The sequence below is a fragment of the Stenella coeruleoalba genome (assembly GCF_951394435.1).
Source record: "Stenella coeruleoalba genome assembly, chromosome: 14".
NCBI classification, from domain to species: Eukaryota; Metazoa; Chordata; class Mammalia; order Artiodactyla; family Delphinidae; genus Stenella; species Stenella coeruleoalba.
This window is the reverse complement of record NC_137160.1, coordinates 88,948,490-88,972,797: the sequence shown is the minus strand read 5'-3', so window position 1 is coordinate 88,972,797 and position 24,308 is coordinate 88,948,490. Positions and strand designations below refer to the sequence as shown.

At 56.9% G+C, this 24,308-nt stretch overlaps 1 protein-coding gene across 1 annotated transcript in view; it reads left to right on the top strand.

The window, feature by feature from the left end:
* The window catches only part of GALNT9 (polypeptide N-acetylgalactosaminyltransferase 9), a gene marked incomplete at its 5' end in the record, with an annotated part of 92,350 nt that overhangs the window by 33,578 nt on the left and 34,464 nt on the right, over window positions 1-24,308 (top strand). The window contains 4 exons of the mRNA XM_079942909.1: window positions 7,613-7,779; window positions 9,917-10,091; window positions 13,249-13,446; window positions 22,465-22,582. Coding sequence (XP_079799035.1) covers window positions 7,613-7,779; window positions 9,917-10,091; window positions 13,249-13,446; window positions 22,465-22,582 — 658 coding nt within the window. The remainder of the gene's footprint in view (window positions 1-7,612; window positions 7,780-9,916; window positions 10,092-13,248; window positions 13,447-22,464; window positions 22,583-24,308) is intronic.

The following is a 24,308-nucleotide window of genomic DNA, read 5'->3' as shown; positions in this document are numbered from 1 at the left end:
GTGTGCACGTACATATTGCTTCTGGGAGGTCTTGCAGCCAGCTGCCTGGACGGATGGGTGGACTCAGGCTGGGAAAGACAAGACCCCAAAGCAGGAGGCCCTGGCGTTCCTCGTTGCTCAGGTTTCCTCCTCTCCACCTTCCCAAGCAGCCCCTCTTGTGCGGTTTTCTGTGGGGCTGCGCTGTCTCTGTGCCCATCAGGATCCTGCCTTGGGCTGGCAGGAAGGCCAGGCGTTGGTGTGGGATGCACTGGTCTGGGATTCCAGGCTCGCACCGATGTTCCTGAGAGGGCGGGAGCGTGTCAAGCCAGCAGGCAGCTGCTGCCCGGAAGGCATCCCCACTCCCCGGTGACGTGCTTCCAAGAACCCTCCTGACAGCTGTTCCCAGACACGTCCCTCTCGGCTTCCGACGGTACAGCTCCTGGGTCTGTGCTCAACCCGGGCCCGTCTCCTCTGGCAGGAGATGGATGTGTGTCCTGTTGTCACAGGCAAAGCTTGCTGCCCCCCCGGGAGGCCACTGCCACTTCGTCCCCTCTCCATCCTGCATTTATTTCTCCAGCGGCACAAAGGGCATCCCCATAAATTTCCATCAGTGTCGCTGCCATGGCCCCGTTTCCCCGGAGGCCAGCTGGGACACGGCGTGCGACGCATTCCAGTCACGACCTCGGAAGTGGCTTCGAGAGCCCGTAACCACGCCTGGTGCTCTGTGGGCTTATAAATCCTCTGTGGTTGAGGATGTCCTGCTTCTCTGGCTCCAGATGGGACATGCGAAGCCGAGCCAGAGCCTCTCTGGGGCCCACAGCCCAGCCCCTCCTCCGGCCTTGACCTGAGGGGGTGGGCGTGAAGCCGGCCAGCCTGCGGGAGGCGTCCAGCCTGTACCCAGCACCGTGCGGGAGGCGTCCAGCCTGTACCCAGCACCGTGCAGGAGGCGTCCAGCGCGTACCCAGCACCGTGCGGGAGGCGTCCAGCCTGTACCCAGCACCGTGCGGGAAGCGTCCAGCCTGTACCCAGCACCGTGCGGGAGGCGTCCAGCCTGTACCCAGCACCGTGCAGGAGGCGTCCAGCGCGTACCCAGCACCGTGCAGGAGGCGTCCAGCGCGTACCCAGCACCGTGCAGGAGGCGTCCAGCGCGTACCCAGCACCGTGCGGGAAGCGTCCAGCCTGTACCCAGCACCGTGCGGGAAGCGTCCAGCGCGTACCCAGCACCGTGCGGGAGGCGTCCAGCCTGTACCCAGCACCGTGCGGGAAGCGTCCAGCGCGTACCCAGCACCGTGCGGGAGGCGTCCAGCCTGTACCCAGCACCGTGCGGGAAGCGTCCAGCCTGTACCCAGCACCGTGCAGGAGGCGTCCAGCGCGTACCCAGCACCGTGCGGGAGGCGTCCAGCCTGTACCCAGCACCGTGCGGGAAGCGTCCAGCGCGTACCCAGCACCGTGCGGGAGGCGTCCAGCCTGTACCCAGCACCGTGCGGGAAGCGTCCAGCCTGTACCCAGCACCGTGCAGGAGGCGTCCAGCGCGTACCCAGCACCGTGCAGGAGGCGTCCAGCGCGTACCCAGCACCGTGCGGGAAGCGTCCAGCCTGTACCCAGCACCGTGCGGGAGGCGTCCAGCCTGTACCCAGCACCGTGCGGGAGGCGTCCAGCGCGTACCCAGCACCACGCAGGACAGCGTGTGTCCAAGGAAAGGACAGAGCCGCCGGACTTTGGGGAACGTACCTGTCCTGGTTACGATCGCTGCTTAGTCGGCTGCGTTAAACCACGTTTTAATGTACTGGGGGGCAGGAGGTCGGGCGGGGTGCAGGGGGAATAGCCTCTCTGAGCAGTACTTCCTGAGACCTCAGCTGGGAAGGTGTGATGGGGTGCTCAACGGTGGGGGCTGGAATCATCTGGGGGGGCCAGCGTGCACACGCCTGGCAGCAGATGGACAGTCCACGCAAGCACCCACACGCGGACCCTCTGTGTGGCCTGGGCTTCCTCACAGCGCGGCGGCCTGGGCAGAGTTGCCTCTCTGGTGCCACATGGCCCCAGAACAAAGTCCCAGCACGCGAAGCCTCGCTGCTCTTCGTGGCTCAGCTCAGAAGGCGCGTAGCACCCCTCCCGTGGCCTGTTGGTGAGAGGCGGCAGAGCCCACTGTCGTGCAAAGGGAGGGTGGCAAAGTCCCAGGGGACTTGGGGGCTGTCGTCGCAGCATCTTTGGAAAGCATGATCTACCACAGCACCCATCCCGGACTGTCGTGAGGTGACGTCTGAGGGCACAAGGGCTAGATGACATTCTGAGGGAGGATGGGATTCCCCTAAAAAGAATGGATGTTCTGTGTCACCGAGAATGCTTTCAGATGGAAACCTAGCAAGTCTGAAGCGGCTGCAACAACCCCGGGATTCCTGACCTCAGATAGTGAGAAGTCCACGGCTCGGGGTGGTGGGCAGAGTTGTTCATTGGTGGTTCAACGACATCATCAGGGACCTGAGCTCTTCCCACCTCTCTGCTCTGCCACGCTCAGTGCATTGGGCTTATCTCCTCATGGTCACAATATGGTTGCCATAGCTCTCAGCGTCACGTCTTCAGAGGCCAAATTTCCAAAGGGCTAGAATAAATATGTTCCTACATCTTGTCCCTCTTTAAGAACAGAGGAATCGTTCCCAGAGCGCCCTACAGACATCCCCTCCTGTGTGCTGGGCTGTCTGTGTCTCACCTTGCACCATGCAAGGCAAGGATGCTTTCCTGCTCCTTCTCAGAGCCCCTCCAGTGTTTAGTTTGCTCAGTCTTTGCCTCTCAGGATGGTGGGGACACCCAAGTCTCAAAGAATGGGGTTTGCCTAGAATTTAGCTGAGGAGATTGGCAGCTGGCTCTCTCCTCCTCTCGAGGAAGCCGAGGTCCCAAGCTGGGACTGTCTGTGTCCTAGACAAGGACAGGGTTAGGATGAAGCAGCTGGTGTCATCTCTACCAACAATGTGAGAAAGCCCCCAGCTCGCCTGGACGGGGACGTCCTGAGACAGGGTGTGCAATGGCCAAGGCCAGACTAACGTCTGTGAGCACTGGACCCACTGGTCCCCTGTCTTCCCCTCTCGGCCTGGTCTGGGACTCTGGGGTGCGGCTGACTGGGCAGACCCCTCCTGAGGGGCGTTCACAAGTGTGTCCCTGCATCATACACATGTCAGGACCTGTGCAGGATCCGGACTGACAGAAGATCCATTTCAAATTGGCTTAAGCTGGAAAAAGAGAGAGAAAGGGAGAGACGGGGAGAGAATGTATTATTCCTGCAACTACAAAGTCTGGAGGAAGCACTGGCTTCGTGTAGACTTGGATTTGAGGCTCAGCTGATGTCATCTGGACCTGGCAACTCACCATCTCTCTGCTCTGCTATTGGCCTCATTGGCTTCATCCTGACCACTGGACGCAAGATGGATGCAGCTGCTCCGGCCTCACGTCCTATCTCCCCAAGGCCCCAGCCAACCTCTCCATGTCTCTGTGTGTCTGTTCCTGAGCCTATTGCTGAGCTGCCTGGTTCAGACCCAGTCACGTCTCCCCCGCTTCATCCAGGGGCTGGGATTCCACCCAGTGACTTAGAATGTGACAGTGGGGGATGAACCACACATGTTATGGGGGACAAGGAAGAGACTGAGCAGGACCACAGCAGACATCCACAGCCTGAGACAGGATGGACAGGACTCCGGCTGGAGTTTGATTTTCAGGGGGAGGAAGGGACCTAGGGAGGGTTGCACTCCAGCTAACATCAGTCACCGGGCACGCTGGGCTGGGTGCCGGGAGCCTCACGATGCTGGAACGGTTGCCAAATCCCAGCCCCCCCAGGGCCAGACCCCAGATCCTAGACCAGGGCTTCTCACCGGGCGATTTCACCCCGGGGCACATTTGGAGATGTCTGGAGGCATTCTGGGTGTCTCAACCTGGCTGGGGGCCAAGGATGCTGTTAAGCACTGTATCACACACAGGACGACCGCCACAACAGAGAGTTCTCCGAATATCCAGCCCCAACAGTCCATAGGGCTGAGACTGGGAAACCCTGTTCTGGGTGGATTAGATGTGGCTCAGCCAGGACTGGAGAGACCCCCAAATAAGGCAGATGCCCCAAGTGGGGCGGGGGCACAGCCCTGTCAAGGGCTCGTGGGTGTGTGTGTGAGTGTGGGCATGCATGCGCCCGTGTGGTACGTGCACACGTATCCTCAGATTCAGCTCGAGGCTCAAGTGTAGACTTTTAACGTCTCCCTCACACAAAATCATTCAGAGCTCCGACACATGTCGCAGCTTTAAACGTGCACCTCATGCCCCACCTTTGATTCCACCAGGAGCTGTGAATGGAAGCTTCTTAGATGTTGTGGATTGAAGCCCATGGAGCGTCTGCCGTTCTAGATGCCGTGAAGCAGTGACCAGACAAACAGGGGGCCCTGCCTGGGGGCTCCCAGCCCAGGGGAGAAAGAGCAGAAGAGCAGTCAGTGACGTGGCCGTGGGGGAGGGCGTGCAAAGGCCCTGAGGCAGGAGCAGGACTGGCGTGCTCCTGGAGGCACTGGGGCCACGTGGGGCCATTGAGTGAGCAAAAGGAAACAGACAAAGAGGTCAGGTCAGAGGGGGCCCAGCTCACACATCCTAGAGACCACGCCCTTTCTCAGCGGACGGTGAGCGCATCCAGGAAGAGGGTCAAGGGAGAGGCGGGGAGACCACAGTCAAGGCCAAGGCTTTGCCAGAGCAGGTGGGCCAGAAATGGACCGTGTTCATCACTAAGGGGAGCAGGTGGGGGGCAGCAGGAGGGAGGGCTCAGGGCGATGTCGTCTGGTTCTCTCCCGACCTGTACCTGTTAGCTTCAAGTTTGAACGTAGAAATGTTACTCGGTCAAGTGGGAATCTTTAAAGTGTGTCACCCGTCTTCCTTCAGTTTTACGGTGACCAAGAGCCTCGGCGTGTGGGAATGCTCTGGGTGTCCCTCCACCTCCGGAGGCTCTGGGAGGGGGCGATGGGGTACTCCTGCCCCAGGGCCCGAGTCCCTCTGTCCTGGCCTCTGCCTCACTCCTGGGGCCCACCCTGGGTCACCAGGTTCACAAGCTCTCAGAGCCGCCGCCTTGCTGAACTCTGATTCTTTCCAATCACCATAAACGTGGTTTATTTTCTGTCGGACAGGAACAGGGCTTTCAATTACAGAGGAGAACCTTCTGGCTCCGCTCAGACCGACTTCTTCCAGGGCTGCAGTGTGGCAGCCAGTTTTGTTTCCCCCGCCCCACCGAGTGCCTCCCGGGCTTCAGCGCAGGGACAGTCCCTGCAGGGTGGGAGGACATTGAGCCCTGAAACTGAGGCCGATTCAGGTGCAGAAGGAAACCCAGAAACACAGCACCTCCTGCCTGGAGGAGGGAAGCAGGGGCATCGTGGGACAGTCCCACCCAGCGGCCACCGGAGCTTGTGCGGGTGCAAAGGCAGGACAGGAGGACTCCGGCCTAAGGTCAAGTCCACGTGCGCTACTGGCCAGGTGCCTGGGGTCAGAGGCTGTAAAGAGAAGCTCAGCGGGAGGGTGGTAATCTTCCTTGTCTTCAGCGGGGTTTTAGGCGTGGGTTTCTTACTTCCTCATTGACGTCATACCTCCCTGTGTGTGAGGAACATCCCCTTCGATCTGCTCAATATTTACCGATTGATTTTTAAGTTTTGGGCCTGCACCACTCGGCTTGCGGGGTCCTAGTTCCCCCACCAGGGATTGAACCCGGGCCACAGTAGTGAAAGCACCAAGTTCTAACCACTGGACCACCAGGGAATTCCCTCTGCTCAATATTTAACACAACCAATTTTTTTTTCAACTGAGAAGGGGATTATATTATAAGGAAAACAGATTATTTTTATGCAAATTTGTGGTGGACAAAAATGAGCCATATATATTGCACGATTTCTAATTTAAACAACCTTTTGTAAGCTGCACATGTTTATAACACAATAAAGTGAGACAGCGCATCGCCCCATGGGAGACGTGCCCACACACTCCTGCCGCACCGGACGGCCCCGGTCCTAGCCTGGCTGGGCCCTCCTTAGCCTTTGGGTCTCATTAGGGTCTGAGTTGTGTCCCCCGACCCCAATGCACAGGTTGAAGTCCTGACCCCAGGACCTCAGGATGTGACTGTGTGTGGAGACTGGGCCTTTACAGAGGTGACTGAGGCAAAATGAGGCCATAGGATGGGTCCTCATCCCATAGGACTGGTGTCCTTAGAAGAGGAGATGAGGGCTTCCCTGGTGGCACAGTGGTTGAGAATCCGCCTGCCGATGCAGGGGACACGGGTTCGAGCCCTGGTCCGGGAAGATCCCACATGCCGCAGAGAAGCTAAGCCCGTGCGCCACAACTACTGAGCCTGCACTCTAGAGCCCACGAGCCACAACTACTGAAGCCCGCGAGCCTAGAGCCCGTGCTCCGCAACAGGAGAAGCCACCGCAATGAGAAGCCCGCGCACTGCAACGAAGAGTGGCCCCCACTCGCCGCAACTAGAGAAAACCCACACGCAGCAACGAAGACCCAACGCAGCCAAAAATAAATAAATAAATAAATTTATTAAATAAATAAATTAATTAAAAATCGCTCTCTCTGAACTGTGTTTACTGTGAACTGCACACAGCAGAGCTGCGTGTGGCTGCGTGAGTGTGTGCATGTGTAAGTGTGCCTTAGCGCATGTATGTAACTTCATTGAAAAGCCTCTAAAAAAAAAGAAAGAAAAGCCTCTGGCGTTTTAAGGAGAGAGTGAGTTTGTTTGCACTTATTGTAGCAGCCAACGTACTTGATTGGGTGCCTTCTGTCTTACTTTATGTTTTGTTCCTTTTTCCCCATTTCTCTAGTTTTGAGAGCTCCCTTTGCCCCTTTGTGAACTTATTCCACTGTCACCGGCCTCATCCCACACCCAACGTGGAATATTTTCTTTCCCTGCCCCCCATCTTTTCCCCTCCCACAGCCCTACAGCCAAGATAAGACCTTGGGAAGAAGACACTTCATCCTTCCATTTCACCCTCGATGCTAAGGTGGGGCGGAGGCCACGATTAGACCGCCCCGTGCAGGCATCGCTCCCGCTTCAACAGCCCTCGTCTGGCACTAGCGCTCCGCCCTCCTGGGCAGCCCAGCACTGTCTACTTAGACCCCACTTCAGGGGACAGTGGCCGCCGAGCGCAGGACCCACCCGGTAGATGCCACCTGCCCCGTGACCGCCCGGGGCTCAGTAGAGCTGGGCCTCGGGAGCTGACGTGGCTCCGGGCTGGGCTCTCTCCCAGGCCCTCCACTGGGCTGCACCGCGAGATGACTACCATTCCTTTCATCTCTCTTCCACGCCTTCCAAGGGCATCAAGGAAGAATGCTCTGTGTGATCCCAGTGGGACTTTAACCCCTTAAAGTGCAAGTTCCCTGCCTTTCTGCAGGAGACAGCAGGTCAGGCTCAGAGCCTTGAAGTCCAGAGCTTCTGAGACACACGTCACCGTGCCGTTCCTCTCACCGTGCTCGGTCCTTTTCCATCTGTGGCATTGCTGTCGCCCTTCCACTGGGAGTAGGACTGAGAACTGGTCCCAGCGGGCATCCCGCGGGGGCACCAGGCTCCCACCTCCCCGTCACATCCCGACACGGACCACTGCCCCCAACCCCGTCTCTCCCGCAGGTGCAGACAGATGACCTACTCGGACGACCTGCCCCAGATCTCCGTGGTGTTCATCTTTGTCAATGAAGCCCTCTCGGTCATCCTGCGCTCCGTCCACAGCGTGGTCAACCACACGCCCTCCCAGCTCCTCAGGGAGGTCATCCTGGTGGACGACAACAGCGATAACGGTGAGTGGGACCAGCCCGGCCCCCCGCGAGGGAAGCATGTCAGAGCCCTGGAGGTCAGAAGTCTGAATTCGGGCTGGGAGTCGGGCCACACTCCCTCCAGGGGCTCCAGGCGAGAGTCCTTCCTGCCTCGCCCAGCTTCTCCCGGCTGCCGGCATCCCTGGTGTCCCGGGCTTGGGGCCACACCCCTCCCACCTCTGACTCCACCTTCACAAGGCCTCTTCCCGGTGTGTCTGTGTCTCTCCTCTTCTAAGGACACTTGTCCTTGGAGTTAGGGCCCACCCTAACCCGGAAGGTTTTCACCTCAAGATCCTGAACTAGTTATATCCACAAAGATCCTACCTCCACCTGAGGCCTCATTCTGAGGTCCTGGGTGGGCCTGAGCTGTGGCAGGGTGCTATCACTCCTCCAGCCAGGAAGGCCCCCAGCGTGCTGAGTTCTCCCAAATGCTAATGGCACCTGGACAAAGCTGCAGTGGGAGCCTTGCTGGTGGGGAAGCTGGACTGGCGCTCACGGCCGGAACCCGGGCCCTTAGCGTGGCCCTGCGTCAGCCTCAGTCCAGCCCAGCACGCTGTCCACACCCAGCAGGTACAGGGGCTCCGAGCCCCTAACAGGGGTCCGGAGGTGCCCCGCCTGCCCCCGTCTGCGGTCCCCACACCGAGCCCCTGGCGCGCTGAGCCGGGCCTGCCGGCCCCTCCTCGTCCCCAGTCTCTCCCATCACAGCAGCCTCTCCTCCTAACCTCGGGAGTCGGGGGGCGGGTGGAGGAGAGCGGGGCGAGGCCTCCCAGAGCCCTCCAGGACGGTCTGAAGGAGCTCCAGCCCTGCGTGTGCTCTGTGTCTACGCGGGTGGGGGGGGGGAGCCCCGCCCGACACCGTCAAGGGAGCCGGGAGCGGGTGGCCGGCGCCGGCCTGCGGGGCCCTGGAGAGGGGGGACAGAGCACAGGAAGGCTGGCCTGCGGGGCCCTGGAGAGGGGGGGATGGAGCACAGGAAGGCTGCTCCAGGAGGCCCTGGAGAGGGGGGGACGGAGCACAGGAAGGCTGCTCCAGGAGCCCCTGGCCGCTGCGGCTGGGGCACCCCTGGGACCAGGGCTGCCCTCGCAGGCGTGTCCACTGGAGCCTGGTGACTGAGGGGGAGGCATGGAGACAGGCTGCCCCGCACACGCCCAGCCGACCCGGCGGAGCTCCCGCCTCACTCAGGTGTCCGCTCGCTCTTCCCCTTTCTCTTTTTCCTGCCGGCTAGAGTCTGTCACTGTGGTGACTTACCTTGTTGCTTGCACTTTTGGCCATTGGGAGCTTCCTCACGTAGACGCCTGCGCCCTCATCAGTTTTTTAATAATTTACTGAGTTGAAATTCTCACAACATAAAATTAACCATTTACAAAATAAGTGTAGAGTTCAGGGGTATTAAGTACATTCACATCATCGTGCGACTATCACCATCATCATCTCCAGAACATTTTCACTTTCCCAAAGTGAAACTCTGTCCCCATTAAACACTAACTCCCCAGAGCCTGTGCTCCGCAACGGGAGAGGCCACAACAGTGAGAGGCCCACATACCGCAAAAAAACCCAAAAATCCCCACTAACTCCCCACCACCCTCCCCAGCCCCTGGCACCCAGCACCCTGCTTTCCGTCTCTGTGGAGCTGTCTGCTCTAGGGACCTCATATAAGCGGAATCACAGGACGTGTCATTTGGCTACCGGATTATTTCACTGAGCGTAACGTCCTTGAGTTTCTCCACGTAGTAACATGTGTGAGAATTTCCCCCTTTCTCAGGCTGGATCCTGTTCCATTGTATGGATGGACCACACTTTGTTTATCCATCCATCTGTCCACGGACTGCCTTCCTTTCTACAGCTGAGTAATTCAGCCCCGTTTTCTGCTGTCTTTATAACACGTGCCTCTGTCTGAATCAGTCTGGCTTGATTGTTCATTGTCTCTCCCGCTGGAATGCAGCTCCGTGAGGTGGGCTTTTATCTCTCCGAGGTCCCCCCCAGCACCCCGAGCCCACGTCCAGCACCGGCGGGTCCTCTTAAATGTTTATGAAATACAGATCCAGGGCACACAACGACCGTGGGTCTCGGTGACCTCAGGCCCTCCCGAGGTGTCACGCCCGAAACATCTCTGTGTCCCCCGCAGTGGAACTCAAGCTCCACCTGGACCAGTACGTCAGCAAGAGGTACCCGGGCCTTGTGAAAATCGTCCGAAACGGCAGGAGAGAAGGCCTGATCCGGGCTCGCCTGCAGGGCTGGAAGGTCGCCACGGCCCCTGTCGTGGGCTTCTTCGACGCCCACGTGGAGTTCAGCGTGGGCTGGTAAGGGCGGGGCTGGGCCCCAGGCGGGGTCGGCGGGGTCTGCTGGTGCCTGCAGGACCCCCGCAAAGAGGATGAGCCTGGCAGGGCTGGGGGCAGCCGAGTCCAGCCACGTGGCCACTCCATGTCCAGCTCCTGGACCCAGAACCTGTTTCTGATGCATATAGATGAAGACTGACCTGTATCCCCACCTTGTCCCCAAAGGAATTTGAATTGGCCACTCATTCCAGCAGGTGACAGTCAAATGAGGCTGCTCGTGTGACCTCAGGCCAGGGGAACACACAAAGGTTGGGGGCAGTTCCTGCATGAACACGTGGTCTGTAGGGTCTCAGTTAATGGAGACCTAAGTCTAGGGCACAAGGTGGAATTTCTCATCCTTATGGAAAATTCTAGATCAAAGCGTCCACTCATTTCCTCCCACCCATCCATGCAGGGGTGAGGTGGGCTTCTAGTGAGAAACCCGGAGCGGGATGTGGCCAGGGGGGCGGCAGGGATACCTCAGTGACGCAGGAGCATCTGCGTGAGATGATCTAGAGGTGCCCCGGGGCCCGCCCCGCAGGAAGGCTGGGACGTCTTGCTTTCAGGGCCCAGCCCAATCCAGGCTGATCTCATCTTGGGCTTTTTAACTGAATTACATCTGCAAAGACTCTATTTCCAAATAAGGTCCCCTCCCAGGTTCCAGATGGACAAATCTTTGTGGGAAGACACCGCTCAACCCTCTCCCAGCTTCTGGGGGCTCCAGGAGTCCCTCCAATCTCTACCTCCGTCTTCACACGGCTTCTCCTCTCTGTGTGACTCTGTCTCTCCTCTTCTCTCTCCTAAGTACCCTTGCCAGTGGGTTTAGGGCCCACCCAGGTCACCCAGGATGATCCCATCTCGAGATCCTTAAGTTAGACCCACAGTGGGAGGGTCTGCAGGGGGCCCACACTGGGCAGGGAGTATGAGCCCTGCACCCAGGGGCAGCCTGAGCACCCATCAGAGGGGCTGCAGGGAAAAGTCAGCCCCGGGGTGGGTGGGCAGCTTGCCCTGTTTCAAGAGAGACTAAACCTCACCGTTTTTATATCAAATCGCCCCCATTTCACCTTCAAACTCTGTGAAGCCTAAACTAAGACGTTCGCTGAGATACTCCCCTGCGGGAAACGCGAGAGCTGCGAACGCCGTAAGGAGGTGCTCGTGGTGGACGTGCTGACCAAGTCGCACGGCGCCTGGCCGGCATCCCCAGCTGGGGACCACGAGGGTCTGGCCTTCGGTGTCTCTCAAAGTTCTTGGTTTTCCTAATGGCTCCTGCTGGTTGGACCAGGGCTTTTGTGCCTGGTTGGCAGGTGAGTGGAGCCCTCTCCTCCACGTTCCCTGCACTCTCGCTGTGGCGTCTCAGTCACCCCAGGACCACGAGTTTGTTCTCAGCGCTGCGTCTGTCCCAGTACGTTCCTGACCGAGATTCGGCTTCTTTCTGCTTTGACTTCCCCTGCTGGCCCCCACTTCCCTCTCCTCTGCCACCCTCATGAAGCGAGTCTTCTTTTCCCATGACACCTGTCACGTTCTATCGTTAATGACGTGTTATGGTCTGCGCTCCCCACCAGGGTCACTCCATACTGTTGTGCAGGTTGTGCACTGCACAGCTGTACTCGGAGGCCTTTCTGTCCCTCTAACATACGTTAAACTCCCTGGAGCATTTGGAGGGCGTTTGGGAGAATCACAAGTCTACCACGTCAAAATGCAACTTTAATTTTCACAACTGAAAACCCAGTTATCCATCTGCAAATAGCCCTTCCCTCCAAGAATTGCCTCCACAAAGATCCTGCCTGATTAGCAGATGTGGCATTTGCAGAGAGCTTTTCACTTCTGAAGCACTCTGCTAACAGTAATTAATTAAGCCTCCTCATGAAGCTGAAAGGCAGGTAAATACCAGGCTGTCGCTTGGAAGCACAGGAAGGAAGGCGGGCCACGTGGCGCATCTCGCCAGGGTCAGAGAACTGCCCCAGCCCCACCCGCCCCTGCTGTCCCTGCCTGAGCTTGGCCCCCTGGCCCCCTGTAGCGTTCGTCTCTCTGGCTGCCCCGTCAGTGGGCTGCTCACGACCACGTTGAACTCCAGTTCGGTGACAGGCCCTCGGGCAGCATCTCAACCTTGCGGTAGACAAGGCCGTCTCTGGGGTCAAGCTGCACCTGCTTGCCGCTTGGACTCCTGCAGGGAGAATCCGCAACCGACAGCCCATGTCCTCCGGTCCCTCTCCTCCCCGGCTTCATTGCCTGCGCTGCCCCCATCTCGCCACTCCAGGCCCCTGGCCCGCTCCCCAAGTGCACCAGCACATCCCAGGAGCTCAGCACTGGCTGCTCCCTCTGCGTGGAGTGCCCCCCCGCCCAGCTCTCCCAACCACCTGCTACATCCTACACCTCCTTCTGTTCACCACCCAGGGCAACATACACCAGGCACCCTATTTAAAAGTGCAATTCCAAATCCTCCTTACTTGCTCTCTTTTTCCACCACAACAGCTATCACCTCCTAATATATTATATCATTTATTTATACATTATTTTCTGTCCCCTGACCCCCACCCAGTCAGGGCTACCACATACTGTTGTGTAGGTTGTGCACTGCACAACAGTACCTGGTAGCCTTTCTGTCCCTTCAGTGTATCCTAAGTTCCCTGAGGCATGGATGTTTTTTTCTTTTCTAGTTCGTGAAGGTACTCCGGTGTGTTAAAACAGGGTGTGGCACATAACAGGTCCTCAGTTCATGCTTGTAAATGAACGTACGGCCACCCGTGCGGGGAAGGAGGGCCGGGAAGTGGGATGCGCTGGAGGGGGAGGCCGAGCTGTGAAGGGTAGGACTGAGCTGACCCACAGGGCCTCTGGAGCCAGGACGGACCCACAGAGGCGTCAGAGATTGGGCCCAATCCGTGTGCCCGTATCCCTGGTGTCCATCAGTCCTTAGCCACGGGCTGGCCCGGGAAGGGCGAGACCTCGGCAGGCGGGTCTGCAGCCCAGGCGACCCCGGGGCTTCCAGAGGTGAAGCTCTTGGACCCGCCGTCCGCAGGCGCCATCAGACCCGGGTGTGGCCGCCTCCCTGGAGGAGGCCCGGCTTCAGCCCCCCCACCTGGGGGAATGGGGCGGGGGCTCCCGGCATCCACGCCCTTCCCCATGGGCATGCACCGCCCCGCAGGGCCGAGCCCGCCCTCTCGCGGATCCGGGAGGACCGCCGGCGCATCGTCCTGCCGGCCATCGACAACATCAAGTACGACACATTTGAGGTGCAGCAGTACGCCAGCGCTGCCCACGGCTACAACTGGGGCCTCTGGTGTATGTACATCATCCCGCCCCGGGACTGGCTGGACCGTGGCGACGAGGCAGCGCCCATCAGGTGAGCCGACCCCGGGGCCCCCGGGGCAGGGCTGCCGCAGGGGGCTTGGGGGCTGGAGGGACGGGGGTGCTCTCCTGCAGAAAGCCAGGGCCTGCGCCATGTGGGCAAGTAAATGTGGTGGGATGCAGCGTCTGCCCAGACGTGCAGAGGGACATGGTGATGTGATGGGGGAACTTGGGAGCGGCTCCAGTGTGTGACCTGAGAGATGACGAGGTCGGGTGGGGGGGGGGAGAGGGAGGGAGAGGGAGGGAGACAGACAGACAGACAGACAGAGCTAACACCCAAAGAGAAAGAGCCAGTAAAAGAGACTGAGAAAAGGGACACAGACATGGAGAGAGCAGAACAGGGGACTCACCAAGGAAAGTGAGAGGGAACAAGAAAGAGAGACGAACAGAGGAAGACAGAGTCAGCGTAGGCGGCAGCGAGACCAAGGAACAAAACTGGGAAGGCGTCACGGAGTAGAGAGGACGAGAGGTGCAGAGATGGAGAGAGGGAGGGAAAGGAGACGGAGACTTAGAGAGAACGAGGGAGAGACAGACAGAGGCAGAGACAGCGCCACAAGAGTCAAAAACACGAGCCGGGGAGCAGAGCAGAGACCCGGAGACCACAGGTGCTGTGTGTGCTAGAGACCCCAGGCGTTTCAGCAGACCCCAGAGATTGTCCTGCAAAGCATTTATTTTATTTTGAATCGGTTCCCAAACATGAAAACGGAGAGATTTTCACATGTTAAAAATACACAACCCAGAGACTTCTCTTGTGGTGCAGTGGTTAAGACTCCATGCTCCCAATGCAGGGAGCCCAAGTTCAATCCCTGGTCCGGGAACTAGATCCCACATGCATGCCACAACTAAGAGTTTGCATGCCACAACTAAGGAGCCCGCCTGCTGCAACTAAGACCTGGCACAACCAAATAACTAACTAAATAAATAAAATATTAAAAAAGAATACACAACCCAGGGCTTCCCTGGTGGCACAGTGGTTGGGAATCCACCTGCCAATGCAGGGGACACAGGTTCAAGCCCTGGTCCGGGAAGATCCCACATGCTGCAGAGCAATGAAGCCCGTGTGCCACAACTACTGAAGCCCGTATGCCTAGAGCCTGTGCTCAGCAACAAGAGAAGCCACCGCAATGAGAAGCCCGCGCACCACAACGAAGAGTAGCCCCCGCTCGCCGCAACTAGAGAAGAAAGCCCGTGTGCAGCAGTGAAGACCCAACGCAGCCACAAATAAATAAATAAAATAAATTTTTAAAAAAACCCACAGCCCAGCATCTTTATAAAAATGGGAAGGTGCACATTCTCCCAAGGCAGCAGTCCCTGGGGCTGAGAAGCAGTCCCCTGTCTAAACAGCGTGGTGGTCTCCAGTTCCCGAAATCCCCACCCCTCCCCATTGTCTCCCTGACGCTCTGCCTTCCTACCTGTGCTGTCATTCCTTGCACCTGGCCTGCTTTGTTTGTTTCCATCACCGACTGAGCTTCTGTAGTTTGCAGCCTTTCCTTCCACTTCCCTAGTCTGCTGAGCCCCTGGGAAATCTATGTTTCAAAATCTAGTGGGGCTACCACTTTCTCCTGGGGGCCCAGCAGAATGGAGGTATTTTTTTCCTGGAGTGAACGTGCATCTGCAGGATCTGTTGACCCCTTGCAGCCTTGGCCAGGTCCCCCCTGTAGAGGTTTGGATCTTAGGGCCTCGGGCTGGGACCCTCCTGCCTCATCTGTACAAACTGATGTGTCCCTGCTGAAACAAGCCACTCTGCCCGCAAGTGACCAAGACCATCCCTCACTGCGCCTCTGAAAGCTCTCTTCCCCTAGGAGTGTCTTACGGGGGCTTCCGGGCACCCACCCTCCATGAGCAAAGAGCCGTCCAGCGAGAAATTAAGTCTCAGAGCAGCCTGGATGCCCCGAGCTGCAGGAGGGACGCTCTGGACAGACTGTGCATCGTCTCGAGCTTTGCTCCTTATTACTATTACCTGGAGAGCATTTGAAACCCCTGATGCCCAAAACCCAAACAAAAAATGGGCAAAGGCCTCGAACAGATACTGCACACAGGAAGGTAGACAAAGTGCTAACACACTCACAGAAAAACGCCCCCCACGGAGTCACGCAGTGTCCCAGTGAGGGGCCCTGCACGCCTGCTAGAACGGACAGACAGACCAGTGGCAGCGGGGGCTGGTGACACAGAGTAGTCGGAACTCTCAGCACGGCCGGTGCGAGAAGGCATCGGCAAGACCACTTTGTAATACTTGCAGTTTCTCAAAGAGGTAAAAACACTTCCTGTATGACCAGCCGCTCTACCCCAGGTATCTTCCCAAAAGAAATGAAAACGCACGTCTACAAAAGACACCTGCGAATGTTTGTGGTGGCAGCTTTATTCACAGTAGTCCCGAATTGGACCCAAATGTCCACCAACAGGTGACTAGATAAACGAAGCACAACCTATCTATGTAACGGGAGGCTTCTCAGAACTAAAAGGGAATAAACGGTTACGCCCGTAACAATGCGGGTGAAACTCAAAATGGTGAAACAGAGGCGAAAGAGCCAGATACACGAGAGCGCGCAGTGTGTGATCTGATGCACAGAGAAGCCCAGAGAACGCAGTCCCCTGGTGGAGGACCGAGGAGCCCTGCGTGGGCACATTCTCCGTCTGGACTGGGACGGGGTTACCCGATGTTCCCTCCGTCAGACCACTCGGACCACACGCTTTCAAGGGATGTGTCCTGTTGCGTGTAAATTTAACTTTGTTGAGTTGATTTTTAAAATGAATTTCAAAACATACAAAAAAGCAATAATTCCAATGCCCAAGCTGCTTACCATGCCAGTTAAATTAGCATCTCTGAGCCGGGACCAGGAGGATTCCAGCAACAGAGAAGGGCGCCAGCTAACATGAGCTGAAGCGGCTCTGGGGAGGAGGCAGCAGGAAAGCCAGACGTCTCCCCGACACTGCGGACGGGTGTCCCTCCACCCCAGTCAGTCCCCGGAACAGAGGAGGCAGTGGCTGAACTTGGGCCGCAAACCCCTGCCCCCACCTTTCCTGGAAGCAGATGGGAGAAGGCGTCCTCCAGCGACTCGCTGACCTTCACAGAGGGGAAGGTCTGGGGACTCACCGTCCCACAGGGAGTATGTGCAAGGAGAGAGGCGGTCTCCCTAAAAGATGTTGGGGTGTTTATAAGAAGGCTGGGCGCAGCAGACAGGCGTGTCCACATCCTGACCCCCAGAGCCCATGAAGGCGACCTCACTGGGGAAAGGATCTTTGCAGATGCAATTGGGATCTTGTGACGGGGAGATTACCTTGGATCACCAGGCTGGGCCCTGAATGCCGTCATGAGTGTCCTTAGGAGAGACACACACAGAAGAGGAAAGGCCACGCCACTCTGGAGTCAGAGACGGGAGGGACGCAGCCAGAAGCCAAGGGACGCCTGGGGCCCCCAGCAGCTGGAAGAGGCAGGAAGGACCCTCCCCTGGAGCCTCCAGAGAGAGCGCGGCCCTGGGACACCTCGACCTCGGACTTCCGGCGCCAGGAGCTGGGAGAGGACACACATCTCCAGTCCGACACCTCGACCTCGGACTTCCGGCGTCAGGAGCTGGGAGAGGACACACGTCTCTGGTCTGAAGCCCGTTTATGGTACTTCTTTTCGCAGCCACGGGAAGTGAACACGCTGGGTAACCTAAAATGGCCAATGTCCAGAACAGGCCCTCTGCAGAGCCCTGCGCCGAGACTGGAAGGTCTAAGCCTTGCTGGGCATCTGCCAGGAGGGCTTCCCCGTGGGGATGGAGCCGGCACACAGCCACGCTGAGGCGAGACCATGGTGGCAGTCTGGAGCCGGTGCTGCGTGTGACAGTCACAAGCATTCCTCAGCTCCACGAGGAGCCACGACCACAGCCAGTCCCCGAACTGCGTCCTCGACGGGCATGAGTGCAGCCCGCGGGGAAGCAGAGTCCCGACAAGGGCCTCTCAAGGCTGCCTGCGGGGCTGATGGCTTTGACCGCGCCCAGCCAAGGCTCCCTGGGAATCAGATGTGGTGTGTCCCTCGGGGAAGAGAGGAGGCCGACCGGAGCCTCCCCAGACCCGCCTGGCCCTCAGCAGGCTCCGTGCCGGGGCTCGCTGCCCTGCCCCCAGACCCCCGGCCCCTCTTCCTGGGGAGAGAAGTCACTCTGAATCTCCCGTCTCAGTGTGCACAGCACCCGGGGAGCCAAGGGTGGCGTAACCGCGTCCTTCAAGTTCTAGAAAAGGCCGTCTCTGAGTTACAGCGTGTTGCCTCGATTGTACCGTGTATGTTTTGAATTGGAACCAATGTTTACACTTAAGAGATTTCACATGAAATTGATATCTACTCTTTGAAAAGTAGAAGATTCTGGAAAACCCAGGCCCCCATTCCTGCCTGGTGACGGTCCACTGGAGCTGAGCTGCCACTGGTCCCCCGGGAGGGGCAGCACCACAGTCCCCAGCGCTCCCCGCAGCCTGTTCCCCTCGGGCCTCGAGCTGGGGGTTCAGGAGAAACAGGACCGCAGGGGCAGCCGCGAGGTCCTTTGCTTCCAAGGTTGTTATCCAGAGGATGGCCCTCCTCTCCCCCTTCTCAGGGAAGGGTCTTCACACAACCTCCCCGCGACAGCAGACCCCGCGGGAAAAGCCCTGGCACCCCAGTGCCTGCAGAAAAGGCCCCTGGCCACCCTCTGATGGAGCCCCTCACCCTGCACACCCCGACCCCCGGACCCCAGGCTGGGAAACTGCATCCCCGGGGACAGCACGGGCCTGGAAAGGTCTCTCCTGAAAACCGCTCTGGGATTTCTTGTTTCCCTCGGACCTGGGCGCGGACCCGCTGCCCTTCTCCTGAAGGATGCAGCTCGCACACCCACCCTGGAGCCCGGGTGGGAAATTAGCCTGGGAGAGGCTGGCGTGTGAAGATTTCCTTTAGGAAATTTCCCTACCGTTCATTATCCTTGAAGCTCAAGGAAGAAAAAGGCGTGAGAAGAAGGCTTGGATTGCTGGAGGAAAGTATCTCAGCCTTGACAGAAGGAGAAAGACGGCTCCCCCCGCACGTGGAAAGGGGGGTGAGGGGCCCGCAGGCCTGGTGTGGGCCCGGGGGTCCTGCGTGCTGGGGGCGGCGGGCCGCACGCGCAAACCATGTCACTGAAATGGAGCTATTTCCCGGGTCTGAAGGAGGTCAAAACGGGACCCGTGACCAGTGGCGTGTTCGTCCCCGTCTCCGCGTGGCTCCGAGCTGCCAGCAGGGTGCAGGCGCGGAGCGTCTTGGCCGCGTCGTACGGACCCCCGCCTCGGGGAGGGCAGTGCAGCCCCTTGGCGCACGCGGCTCGCATCTTCCAGGGGCCGTGGAGCTCGTGCGAGGGTTTGCACCCCGTCCCCCGAGGGGAGTCCAGATCCGGGCCAGTGTGTCTGGTGGACGCGGAGGGATCGCGGGTGTAAGTCGCTACCAGTGGGGCCAGAGGAGCCCGGAGGAAAGGGGGACGCTCGGGGGGTGGCAGAGGGGCCCCCTCCCAGCACCCAGTCCCCCCCACCAAGCAGGGGAGCGTGGAACGAGGCCCCAAGTAACACACGCACACTCACACACACATGCGCAAAATCACACACAGATGCACACACGTGCATAGAGGTGCACACACAGATACAAATGCAAGCACACAGACACACGTACACACGCACACACACAAAACCACACAGACCCGCCCACCCAGACACACGCGCACACACACGCACACGCGCAAGACCACACATAGACCCGCGTGCACACACACACACACACGTAATTGCTTCTCCGGTCACGGTGGTAGGTGGTAGCATAGTGACATTTTCCTGCTGACTTGTCACTTACCCTCTCCTGAGCCGTCACTTCCCGTGGTGCTGGGATCTTGGTAAGCACCTCGCCTGCTGGGTGGGTAACAGTCCATAAGAGGGATGGCTCGACATTCATTCGACCGTCTACGCTGATGGACTCTAAGTTGATTCCCCTTTGGCCGCTATAACTCGCGCTGCAGTGCACAGCTTTGTGCGAATGGCTTTTGGATTAGTCTCCTAGGATAAATGCCAGCTGTGGAATCAGGGGATAAAATAATAACAGCAAACGGTTCCCAGGCTCCAGACACTCCTCTCTGCAGTTTTCATCTGCACAGCAGCCTGTGGAGGAGGCACCGTCCTGCCTTTCACGTTATGGGCGGGGCAGCCGAGCACAGAAAAGCTGAGCGACTTGCCCAAGGTCACACAGCTGGTGCGCACCGAGCCGGGTCGTCGTTGCATCACTGCACAGGTATCGTTGGCTGTCTATTCATAGCTTCGGACTTTTCCAAGACAGTGGAGCCAACCCACCCCAGTTTCTCCACAAACTCGCCACCAGTGCATGTGACCCCTGCACCCAGTTCGGCAGCGAGTCTGCAAGATTCTGCACACGCCTTCCCTGTGCTTGTGCCGATTGCCTGGCCACGCCCTGCCTGCGAGCACGTGTTCTTCCTCAAGACGCCGGGAGCAGATGACTCTCTTGTCCCTTGTCACTCTCCTGAAGGCTGAAGGACCCGTTTGTGACCTTAATTCTATGCACTCCCATTTATACAGAACTCCAGAATTCCATGGACTCGAGGATGTGGATTGTCTATGCGTGGGTGTCTGGGTGTGTCTCTGTGTGTGCATGTGTTGTATGTGTATCTGTGTGTGTGTTCACTGCAGGTGTGGGTCTGTGTTTATGTGTGCGGGGGTGCACATGTGTGTTTCTCTGGGTGTTACCTGTGTGCATCTGGGTGTGTACGTGTAGGTCTGTGTGTATGGGTATCTATCTGTGGGTACGTTTGTGGGACCATGTACGTGTATTACATGTGTCTGTATATCTGTACATCTGTTTGTTGGGTGTGTGTCTGGCCTTGTAGTGGGTGTGTTGCGTGTGTGTCTACATGTGTCCGTGTACCTGTCTGTTGCATGTGTGTACTTTTGCACGCACGCGTGTGTGTTGTGTGCGTCTATGCATCTGTGTGTGTCTGCATGTCTGTTGCCTTTACAAGGCAGGAGCCCGGGTGAGGACCCTTTGCAGAGATGCCGCTTGCTATATCCCGGCATGTGCACATCAGCCCCGATGTAAGGATGCCCCCGGACGACACGTCTCCCCCTGCCCGCCGAACCTGAGAACCCCTCGGCCCCGGCTGTTTTCTGTAAACACAGCAAGAATTTCTCATGCAGATAAATTCCGTGCCAGCTGATTCTGCTTCCATCGCCTTCTGAGTTTAAGTTTATTTTGGAACTCTGAGCAGTAATAAAAAAATTCTTACTAGCTACATCAGACTTGGGAGGGATTTGGTAGTTAAGTTCACCAGAGATCGCCTGAGGTTTTTGTGTCGTTAAGAAAATGAGAGAAATATCTCTCTTGGTTGGTGAACCATAACTTAACCAGTCAAACGCTTGCTATTACACGTCACAGATGACATTAAAATTTCGTTGCTGTTAGATTTGTGGCTCAAATGTCATGACTGAACAAATTGGATCTTTTTGCAAATAAAAGGATAATCGCCTTTTAATGCCTCTGTTATTCTTGGACAACTCATGGGCATTTGCTTCTGATGTCCTAGTCACATTGAAAAGAAATGCTTCTTTTAAATTGTGATTGAGAACAATTTATCATGGCGTTATCATGAGTGACTTCATACCTGTGGGAGCAGCGGGACAGCGGGGGGAACGGAGCAGGAAACAGCCTTAGCCTTCAGCCTTGCCAGGACCACAGGGGCCTTCGGGGACAGTGGGGAGCCTTTTTGTTTTTTAATTTATTTGTTCTATTTTATTTTTGGCTGCGTTGGATCTTCGTTGCGGTGCGCGGGCTTCTCACTGCAGTGGCTTCTCTTGTTGCAGAGCACAGGCTGTAGGCACGCGGACTTCAGTAGTTGTGGCTCGCGGGCTCTAGAGAGCAGGCTCGGTAGTTGTGGCGCACGGGCTTAGTTGCTCCGCAGCATGTGGGATCTTCCCAGAGCAGGGCTCGAACCCGTGTCCCCTGCATTGGCAGGCAGATTCTTAACCACTGTGCCACCAGGGAAGCCCCAGTGGGGAGCCTTTACTAGTCCTCTCAGAGCTCGGAAGAAACTAAGCCCTCAGCCTACAAGGGAGGTGTCTTTGTTTTGAGGGAAACACGTCCTTCAAAAGCTTGGAAGGTCCTGCTTTCTTACAAAACAGAGACTGTGTCTACTTCTTGCTAGCAAGCTATTTTTCCGTTCTCTTTCCTTTCTCTTTTTTATCCCCTCCGACTAATAGGCACTCAGTATATCCTGCATTCATGATGTGAATGTATCATGAATGAATGAATGAGTCAGCAAATATGCAGTTCTATTCACAGTGACACCGTCCACTTTTCTCTGCCACTCTGTCTCACCCTGTCCTGCTTTGACCACCGCTGCTCCATGAGACCAGTGGAGGTCTCAACACTGATAGATTGTTAATGCATTTTAGAAAAAACTATAACCAGCACATTGACACATGATTTTACAGATACAATTGCTTGGGACAAGGCAAGATTTACTGACATTTTAAAAATATGTAGCTGTAAATAGAATTATTACAGGAATAATAGTACAGTTGGCAGTCTTGTGCAGACAGCTGCACAGGTTGTGTACTGTACAACTTCAAGGTGTGTCATTCAGAGAGAGTCTGATATTGAAGAGCTTCCATAGAGTTGAGCAGTGCACAGCCTGTGCAACCGCCCATTACAGCCCTGACTACTGATGCACAGATAAAATAACGAAGGAGGTAGGCAAGTGACTGATGATCAGGGCAACTAAACAACTCATCGGGTAAACAGATTTTTAAAAATTTCCACTAAGTTGCCTGAATTGAATACTGGTTTTTGTCATCTCTGAGGGATGCAAAGGCAAGTCCTAGGCAGCCCTGCCCGTGTCCCAAGCCCTGGGCACAGTGACCAAGCGGAGGCGAGGAGTGCAGGGATGTGTGGGGACTTGGAAAGAGGATGGTGAGCCCACCCAGGCTGTGGAGATCCGGGGCCACACACCAGCAACCAGCTCATGCACTGCCTGCTTCCCTCCAGAACCCCGGCCATGATCGGCTGCTCCTTCGTGGTGGACCGGGAGTACTTCGGGGACATCGGCCTGCTGGACCCGGGCATGGAGGTGTACGGTGGGGAGAACATCGAGCTGGGCATGAGGGTAAGTGTCACTGCCTGGCCACCGAGGCCTCGTGAGGGGACCGTCTGCCGAGCAGACCTGTTGGCCTGGCTGGTCCGTGAGCTGCGTGTTACCAGTAAGGGGGACGTAAGGCCCCAAAACTTAGGTCAATGTAAGAAACCTCGATGGCAGCGGGACTGGGAAACATTATGAATATGGTGACAAGAGATTGTGTTTTGGATGTGACTTTATTCCTCAAGCCACGCGTTCCGTTGCATTACACTAAAGTGGGGGCCGGTGGGGGGGTGGTTCTCGGCTTGGGGAGTTTGCACGATGGCGACGAGGAGACCCACCCTGTTTCGTGGGCTTGTCTCGGTGGATGTGTGTAAAGCAGGGTGCAGATGGGGGTTGTGAGCGTCTGAATTCCCCACGGCTGCTCCTGGGGGGGGGGCAGCTTGTAGAGAAGGCTCCAGAGAGGAGGTTTTCTTCTAGGAATTTTATGATTCTAGGCCTTATGCTCAAACCTTTAGTCCATTTTGAGTTAATTTTTCTGTATGGTGTAAGATAGTGGTCCAGTTTTACTCTTTTGCATGGAGCTGTCCGGCTTTCCCAGCACCATTTATTGAGGAGACTATCTTTTCCTCGTTGTATATTCTTGGCTCCTTTGTTGTAAATTAATTGACAATGTGTGCATGGGTTTGTTTCTGGGTTCTGTATTCTGTTCCATTGATCTATGGAATGTTTTAATGCCAATGCCATATGTTTTGATTCTTGTAGCTTTGCAAGGTAGTTTGAAACCAGGGAGTGTGATGCCTCCAGCTTTGTTCTTCTCTCTCAAGATTGCTCTGGGGTCTTTGTGGTTCCACACAAATTATAGGATTGGTTGTTCTATTTCTGAGGAAAAATGTCATTGGCTTTTTGATAGGGATGTACTCAATCTTAGATTGCTTTGGGTAGTACAGTCATTTTAACAACATTTTTCCAATCCATGAGCATGGATACTTTTCCATTTATTTGTGTCTTCTTCAACTTCTTTCATCAATGTCTTGTAGTTTTCAGTGTGCAGGCCTTTCACCTCCTTGGTTCAGTGGATTCTTAGGATAAAATCAGGTTGGGTTCAGAGCCCAGTCAAAGGCTAGTATCCTGGGCTCTGTTCACGGCTCAGCGGGACGGTCACAGCATGATTAACGTGACGTGACACAGCCCATCCAGAGAGGGATGGGCAGGGCTTTCAAGGGCTGTGGACCTGGGGTGCCAAAGGACCCTGCTTCCAGGAGAGTTCGGGTTTGAGCCCTCAGCACCAGGTCGTGGGTTACGACCAGGTCACCAGGTCACCAATTCCTTGCCCTTCACGCACAAATGCTCCTTCTGAGGTGCTGTGACCCCGCTCCACACAGAATGCTCAGAGGCCCAGGATGGGGAAGCAGCTTAGCCATTGGTACCAGGGGCTGGAACGCAGATCCCCACTAGCTCAAGCCTAACTAACCAGCTGGTTAGCTGTCTACCCAGTGGCGACACCAGAGCCCCCAAATCAGAGAGTTTTTGACACTGGATCTGTTAGCCTTGACAGAGTACCATCACCCGGGAGGCCTAAAGCCACGGCCCCCTCCTCTTACTGCACTGAGGCTGGAGTCTGAAGTCTCCGGGGCTGCGCCCCCGGGGGCTCCCAGGGAGGGTCCTTCCTGCCTCTCCCAGCTCCCGGTATTTGCTGTGAACCCTGGTGCTTGTAGATGCGACCCTCCAATCACATGGCCGTCTTCTCCCTGTG